At 52.1% G+C, this 8,350-nt stretch overlaps 2 protein-coding genes across 3 annotated transcripts in view; one reads left to right on the forward strand and one right to left on the reverse strand.

Annotated features, from left to right (window-relative positions):
• The window catches only part of Tmem143 (transmembrane protein 143), a 23,181-nt gene extending 17,638 nt beyond the window's left edge, over positions 1-5,543 (reverse strand). The window contains exons 1-3 of the mRNA XM_013027826.1: positions 5,488-5,543; positions 4,922-5,165; positions 3,453-3,557 (exon numbers count right to left, since the gene is read on the reverse strand). Coding sequence (XP_012883280.1) covers positions 3,453-3,557; positions 4,922-5,140 — 324 coding nt within the window. The 5' untranslated portion in view covers positions 5,141-5,165; positions 5,488-5,543. The remainder of the gene's footprint in view (positions 1-3,452; positions 3,558-4,921; positions 5,166-5,487) is intronic.
• Positions 5,544-7,363: 1,820 nt separating this feature from the next.
• Positions 7,364-8,350, forward strand: part of Syngr4 (synaptogyrin 4) — a 5,012-nt gene continuing 4,025 nt past the window's right edge. For both annotated transcript variants that reach the window (XM_013027833.1, XM_013027834.1), the window contains exon 1: positions 7,364-7,456. In XM_013027833.1, coding sequence (XP_012883287.1) covers positions 7,364-7,456 — 93 coding nt within the window. The remainder of the gene's footprint in view (positions 7,457-8,350) is intronic.

An 8,350-nucleotide genomic window follows, 5' to 3' on the forward strand; every position in this document is an offset into this window, starting at 1 on the left:
CCTCAGCTCTTCAGCTCAAGGCTAGCGCTCTACCACTTGAGCCACAGCGCCACTTCCGGCTTTTTTCTTTTTGCTTATGTGGAACTGAGGAATCATACCCAGGGCCTCATGCATGCAAGACAAGCACTCTACCACTGAGCCACCTTCCCAGCCCCTCCATGAGACTCTTATCTCCAATAAACTACTCAGAGAAAGTCGGAAGGGCTGGGAAGGTAGCTCAGTGGTAGATTGCCTGCCTAGCATGCATGAAGCCCTGAGTTTGATTCCTCAGTACTACATACACAGAAAAAGCCAGAAGTGGTGTTGTGGCTCAAGTGGTAAAGTGCTCGCCTTGAGCAAAAGAAGCTCAGGGACCCAAACCCAGAGTTCAAGCCCAGGGCTGGCTGGCAAAAAAAAAAAAAAAAAAAAAGTCTCATGGACTTTCCTGCCCAGATTGGCTTTGAACTGAGATCCTCAGATCTCAGCCTCCTGAGTAGCTAGGATTACAGGTGTGAGCCACCAGCGCCCCGCTCAATTTTTATTGTTTTCAGCTCCCTAGATTATGGAAAGATGTTACAAACATCCTTAGAAGCTTGGTCCCCACGCTTAGAAGCTTGGTCCCCACGCCCGATCTATCCTGTCCCTCTCTCCTCTCAGAAGGAACAACCCCCCCCCAGAAGAGAGAGAGAGAGACACACACACACACACACACACCCCTCCTGCTCCCCTATTGTGCCCGACCTCCATCCATAAAGGAGACACAGCAGGCGCTCAATCAATATTTATGGAGTAAAGTCAGTGAATGAATAAAGAAAGAGAAGCAAGGATCAGAGAGAGGCCGCCTCTGGGTCACCACACAGCCAGTGTTGGAACCAAGGCTGTTCTGATGTTGTCCAGCCCAGGCTGTCCCAGCATCCTCTGTCACCCTCTCCCCCCCCCCCCCACCCCCACCCCCGACTCCGCAGCTGCCCCAGCCCTGGGATGCACTGAAAACCTCCTGCCTGGTAAATACAAGCGCATTAACTTAAGCATCTGCCTGCTCTTTATTTTTGTTTGTTTGTTGCCAGGTTGGCTGGTGCTCTACCACTTGAGCTGCAGCTCCATTTTCAGCTTTTTGCTGGTTCATTGGAGAGAAAAGTCTCAAGGACTTTCCTGTCTGGGGTTGGCCATCTATGAAGCAGGAAGAAGCCTCAAGCGGTCATCACAGAGCCCAGGCTTGTCTTGAACTTTCTGTTCTCCTTGCTTCCACCTTCCAAGTGCTGGGATTTAAGGCGTGCACAACCATGCTCACTGTCAATCATCTCTGCACCTGGCTGACCAAATAAGCAACTCCAAGAACTCAGCCCAAACTGAGCTGTCCCTTTTCCCTGAGATCTGGCTCTCCACCCCCACGGTGGCCCTCTGTATCTCAGCAGGTGGCAGCTGGGCCTACATCTCCCCATCCTCTCCTCCCCCCCCCTAGAAAATGTGGATACCTTCCAACCAGCATCAGGCCACTCTTCCCCCCCTCTCCCTTCCATTATCTCTCCCTGGACCAATGTAATAAGCCATAATAGGCCTTACGGCCTGATGGCCATTCCCACCTACCAGCAGGCAGTCACAGACACCCTGCCAACACCTTCATCAGCACCAGCCCTCCTCTCCTCCCCACTTGCTCACAGTCAAAATGGAGTTCTCCTGAGGATGGTCTCACCCTGGACACCAGGGCCCAGGAGAGCAGCCTCCAGCTCCTACCTCGTCTCCCCACAGTCAAAGTGGAGTTCTCCTGAGGATGGTCTCACCCTGGTCACCAGGGCCCAGGAGAGCAGCCTCCTGCTTCGTCTCCCCCGGGTCCTCCCTTCTTCCTCCCTCCCTCCAGCAGCATGGACTCCACCGTTCCCAAACACTCTAGATGCACTCACCACTCTGGGCCTGGCTCTTCCCTCTGTTTGGAACACTCTCTCCCATAATGCATCAGGGCTGGTCCCTTCCCTCAGTTCCCTCCCCCCCACACACACCTCCTCAGGGAGCCCTTCCCCAACCACCTCCTGCCACCTGTTCTAAAACAAGACCCTCATCTCATCTCATTACTGTTTTTTTTTTTTTTTTCCCAGTCATGGGGCTTGAACTCTGGGTCTGGCGCTGTCCCTGAGCTCTTCAGCTCAAGGCTAGTGCTCTACCACTTGAGCCACAAATACCATTTCTGGTTTTCTGATGCTTTATTGGAGATGAGTCTCACAGACTTTCCTGCCCAGGCTGGCTTTGAACCATGATCCTCAGATCTCAGCCTCCTGAGTAACTAGGATTCCAGGCCTAAGTCACTGACGCCCAGCCTTTATTTATTGATTTATTTTTTTATGGTACTGATTCAAGCCCTAGAATCTCAGGACCTGCATGCTGTCCCTGAGCTTTTTTGTTGATGGTGTTGTTGGGGCCTGAACTCTGGGCCTGGGCACTGTCCCTCAGCTCTTCAGCTCAAGGCGAACACTCTACCACTTGAGCCACAGTGCCACTTCCAGCTTTTTCTGCTTATGTGGGGCTGAGGAATTGAACCCAGGGCCTCATGCATGAGAAGCAAGCACTCTACCACTGAGCCACCTTCTCAGCTCCCCCTCCCCCCCCACCTTTTTTTTTCCTCAAAGCTAATACTGTACCACTTGAGCCACAGCTCTACTTTCAGTTTGAGGGGTTTGGGTTTTTCAGTGGGGGGGGGGGTGAGTTGTGTATTGGAGATATGAGCTCACAGGTTTTTCTGCCCAATCTGGCTTTCAACTGTGATCCTCAGCTCTCAGCCTCCTGAGTAGCCAGGATTACAGGCGTGAGCTACTGGTATTTTCTTTTTTTGTTTCAATTCTGGGGCTTGAACTCAGAGCCTGGGCTAATCCCTGAGTTTTGTGAGTTTTTTTTTTTCTTCTCAAGACTAGTGATCTACCACTTGAGCCACACCTCCACTTCTAGCTTTTTTTTTTTTTTGGTAGGTCATTGAAGATGATAGTCTCAAGGATTTTCCTATCCTGGCTGGCTTCAAACTATGATAATCAGATCTCAGCCTTCTAAGTAGCTGGGATGAAAGATCAGGGCACCAGGTGATCATTCCTCTTTTCCTGCATATCTGTTTCATTGCTCTCTATGGAACTGAATCCAACCCAGCATCATTTTTGAGGGGGAAAGGGAGTAATGGGGTTTGAACTTGGGGGTCTCATGCTTATTAGGCAGATGCTCAGCCCCCTGAGCCAAATCCCCCCAGACTTTCCCTTTTATTTTTCAGATAGCTCTCAAATTTCAGCCTCCCGAGTATCTAGGGTTATAGGCGTGAGTCACCAGTGCCCAGCCTAGTTCATACACTGTATTGATTTCTTGTCTCCCCAGCTGGAATGGATGCTCCATGCAGAACAGGCTGCCTCTCTGCCGTTCACTGCCCAGTCCCTGGTGACTGAATGCCAAGTGCACAAACAAGCACACAAGCACAACAGGGCAGGAAGGGCCATCCTCACCTGCAGCCGGGCCAGGACCTGGTGGTAATGGAACAGTGTACAGAAGTCCACATGCGCCGCAAATTCCTCCATCGCCGCTTTCTCTGCAGGACTGGAGTGGAACTCCTGTCAACTCAAGAAGCAAACCTTCTTTAGGCCTCTTTTCCCATACCCACAGGAAGAACTCTTTTCCTAACAACCCACACATAGGATTACAACTCTGGGACTCTTAACTTTTTTTTTTTTTTGTTAGTCATGGGGCTTGAACTCTGGGCTTGGGTGCTGTCCTTCAGCCCTTCAGCTTAAAGCTAGTGCTCTACCATTTGAGCCATAGCACCACTTTCGACTTTTTCTGCTTATGTGTTGCTGAGGAATGGAACCCAGGGCTTCATGCATGCGAGGCAAGCACTCTACCACTGAGCCAACTTCCCAGCCCCAGCAAGGCTATTTTTGCTGATTCTAGGAGTTGTCTCCAGAACCAAAGGGAAGACATAGGTAGCTTATCTTTTTTCCTCTCTTTCTCTACTTTCTCTACTCTCTCTCGCACTGTCCCTTAGCTTTTTCCACTCAAAGCTAACACTCTACCACTTAAGCCATAGCTTCACTTCTGACTTTTTGGTGGTTCATTGGAGATAAAAGTCTCACAGACTTTCCTGGCCAGGCTGTTTCAAACTGCAGTCCTCATATCTCAGCCTCCTAAATAGCTGGGATTACAGGCATGAGCCACTGGTACCTGGCTAAAGGCATGTTTGTTCATGAGCACAGGCTCATAGACTGTTCCTCAGAGGGTGAGGGATATGTGTATGATGAAATTAAATGTGTCTATACACACTTGTTCTTGCATGTGTAAGTGTATATTTATTTGTATAAGACAGAACAAACAGCAGGTGCTTAGTAATTTTTGAATAGATGAGTGGAATCCTTGATAATAACAAGTCTGATAGACGGTGAAGGGCAGAGCTCAAGCTCTGGAATGGAACCAAGACTAGGACAAGGTGGATTCAGCTACCAAGATGGGTGAGGAATGTAAGGAAGCACTCACTCAGGATGGAGCAAGCCAGTACCACCTGGATAGTGGTACTGACGCTTCAGTATGTGACAGATGCTTGACACAGTGCCATAGAATGAGAACTCAAAAACGATCATAGTAAGGATTACAGTTTAGCGACTTTGTAGGGATGTTTGTTATTAGGTACTGGAAACCATGATGATCAGGATAGTTACACCCATTTCACAGAAAGAAAAACAACACCCCAGAGAGCACCTGAACTAGCTTGAGTCCAGAAACAACTTACTGTCTCCATCAGAGCGATAGTGCCCACCCTGTCCCCAACAATTAACCTCCCGCCCACTTGGCACTCCAAGGGGACCTTGAACTACAACTCCCAGGAGGCGTCATGGCAGTGCTCCCTAGCATGCAGGGCCCCTCCGCCGCAGGGCATGCTGGGAAACGGAGTCCCCAGGCTCATAAACCCGGGGCCCGGAGGTACCTGTGTCAGGAGTCGGAGTAGCTGCTCCTTGGAGAAAGGAATGAAGCGCTCGCGGTATTGCTGAGCCCAGTCGCGGGGCTCCGTGGGGTTCCACATCTTGCGGTACACCCCCATCTTGTCCGCCAGAGAAGACAAGGCTCGTGGGGTCCCGAGGAGCGTGGGCAAAAGGGGCCATACTCGGACCCTGAGCCCCCTGACCCCCTGGGTCACAAGCCACATGGCCACACCCTTTTCCCCCTAAAGCCTGAAACAGGGAAATGAGCAAGTGTCAAATGTCATCGAGGTCCTGCTGCCCCAGGCGGGGTGCAGAACCCATCCAACCCCGCACTCCTGGACCCCCTTTGGCCTGTCCCTCCCCACGCACTGATCAGCTGGCCTGAGTCCCAGGTTAGGGTCAGAGGTCTCAGGGTCTGGGGAATTTTGCAGGCTTTTTTAAAAAGCTCTGTAGTGGCATAACTGTTTCCGATGGGGTGGACCTTAGGAGTATAAGAAATGCCCAGAAAGGCCACAGAGGGGAATGCAGGGCCGCCCTCCCAGGGCCATGCAATCCCCAGCCCGCCCCTCACCTTATAGTCAAGGCTTGACTGTCATTGAGACTTGCGCATGCGCAGAAAGCCGCCGCAGATAGGATTCAGTCAGCAATAATACGCATGTGCAAAACCCTGGGCTCTGGAGAGCGGTCCATTTGTTTGGGGTTTGTTTTTTTTTTTTCCACCCCCCCCCCGATCCAGAATGCGCATGCTCATTACGCGTGCCCCAACCTTCACCACCACCACCCTCGGTGTTATGGGCAAGGCGCATGCGCCTCAGCAGTGTCTCCTTGTCAGAGGTCTTGAAAGGAAAAGGGCGGGGCGGCCGCGAGAAGCCGGAGGGCTGGGGCGTGCGCGCGCAGCCCGCCAACGGCGAGCGGCCCAACGTCCGCCGAGACCACACCCTCTCCCCAGGTGGCTCCGGAGTTGGCGGAAACGAAAGGGGCGGGACTTAGGCGTGGCCAATCAGCTGTAAAGGAGCGAAAAGGCGGGAAAAAGCGGGAGCAAAAGGAATCTGAGGCGACGTCCGGAACCAGAAGCCCGAAGCAGAGGGCAGGTTGAAGGAAGCGCCGGTCTCCAGGTGACACACAGCGGTCCTTCAGTGTCAGGGTGGCCCTTTTTGTCAGGCGGCATCAGCCTCAAACGCGAGCACTCCCACCCCACGTCACAGGGAGAGCCTGAGCCGAAGCAGGTAGCCCTTGGCCCTCGTTCGTTTGGGAGTTTCTCCACAAGCCTGAGGCCCAGAATCCCAGCCTGAGAAAATGAACCCTTAGGAAGATGGAGGGGAAGCCCAAAGGGGGTCCCCTTATTCTGAGAAATAACCCCTCAAATCACCAGAACCGCCTACCATATTCTCTCCGTGGTGTTGCCCTTCCTCTGAAAAAAAAGGGAGCTTTGTCTGGCTCAGACTTTTCCAGAGCTCTGATATCCCCTAGGACTTCCCCCCCACCCCAATCATCAACAACTTTCTAGAACTTTCCTCCTATGTCCTTTCACGGAGAGAAGGCTGTCTTTTAACTGGGTCCTGGGGCTCCTGTGTCAATGGACATGGCCTGGTAGCACCCCAGCTCTCTTCACACCCCCTTATAGCTTCACCCTGTACCCTGCCTCTGGGGCCCTCCTGTCCTCAGCCCCTTTGACTATACTCCTGACCCTTGGGACCCAAAGGAGTCTCTAGCTGCGCTCTCTACTCCTAGGATGCTTAGCACCCCTTTACCTCATGCCAGGCCAAGGACCCCCCAGAAACTTCCTTAACTCTTGTGCCCAGCTCCCAGGACCCCCTCTACTCATATACTCCCCATTCTTGAGACCATTCAGTACCCCCTAATCCTCATTGCCTCCATTCTCAGGACCCCCATAACCTTGTTATGCCACATTCCTGGCTCCTGAGACCCCCCTACAAGTCCCCTTACCTGATGTCACTCCTGGGATGTGAGGCAGCCCCTTTTTGTATGCTCCTCCTGGGACCCAGAAATCCCACTTCTTAACCGCAGCTCATAGGACACCCCCTCAGCAGCTCCCTTATCCCCAGGGCCCCCATTCCTAGGACCCCCATGGTCTTGGCACAGCCTTGTCCCCTCACCCCTTATTCCTGACTCCTGGGAACTGAAGTAGGCCTTTTACTTCATACCCCTATTCCTAGAAGCCCTAGGTTCAGCCCATCCCCACTTCTGGAACCCTCAGTAACCTGCCCCCCCAACTCAACAGTCTCAGCAGCTCCCAACCCCCATCCAATCCCACTCCTGGGACTCCAGTATCCCTTCCCTGTACCCTAACCCTGATGTCTCCTGTCTATTGTCTTGCAGCAGCAAAGTCCTAGGTTCGGCCTGGAGCACACAGGCAGCAGCACCCAGCAGGCAGTGCCCAGCACCCCTGCCCTCACTTCTGGGGCCCCAGGAAGAGAGCAGCCACCATGCACCTCCCTGACAGCCTGCAGGACCTGGCTTACAGTGATGCTGTGCGCTTTCTGAGAAGGCCAAGGAGCATCTCAAGGATCTTGGCAGGGGTGAGGTCCCGGTGGCCTGCCTGTGGCCCTGAGAGACAGGACAAGAGGGGTCAGCTCATAGAATCAGGATGGGGGAGGGGAGGCAGGAAGGGAGTCCCATGGGGAAAGGAAGCAAAAGGATGCTAATAATTGAAGCCAACTTTTGACAGGGTCATGCTATAAATACCCACATTAAGAAAACAAAACAAGACAGGCGTGGTGGTGCACACCTATAATCTCAGCTACTTTGGAAGGCAGTGGTAGGAGGATAGTGACTTCTAGCCTTAGCTAAGTAAAGTTAGCAAGACCCTGTCTCAAAAAAACAAACAAAAGGGCTAGGGCATAGTAGAGCATCTGCCTGGCATGTCCAAGGTCCTGGATTCCATGTCCACTCAGAGGCATAGAGAGTTGGGAAAAGAATATGCCTATTTTATTTTTTTTAACAGTACTGGGGTTTGAACTCGGCTTTATATTTGCTAGCCCATTGTTCTGCCTACAGTTTGAACCATACTTGCAGACATGGGAAGCTAAAATGTAATGTAGACCTAAGGTACCAGGAGTCAGATGGCCACCATCTGTCAGGCACTGTGCCAAGGCTTTCCAGGCATCCATTCCCACATTCCCAAAGAATCTGGACAACAAGAATGAAATCCTCAGTATATGAAGGATTAGAGCCATGGCTATGGGCTTTAACCTGTACTGCTTCCATTGCTAGCTCTTGACAGAAGTAAAGACTGAGGCTTAAGAATACGACAAGCAGGGCTGGGAAGGTGGCTCAGTGGTAGAGTGCTTGCTTTGCATTCATGAGGCCCTGGGTTCAATTCCTCAGCACCACATAAGCAAAAAGGAAAAAAAAAGCCAGAAGTGGCGCTGTGGCTCAAGTGGTAGAGCGCTAGCCTTGAGCTGAAGAGCTGA

Source organism: Dipodomys ordii, unplaced genomic scaffold, assembly GCF_000151885.1.
Source record: "Dipodomys ordii isolate 6190 unplaced genomic scaffold, Dord_2.0 Scaffold105, whole genome shotgun sequence".
Classification (NCBI taxonomy): Eukaryota; Metazoa; Chordata; class Mammalia; order Rodentia; family Heteromyidae; genus Dipodomys; species Dipodomys ordii.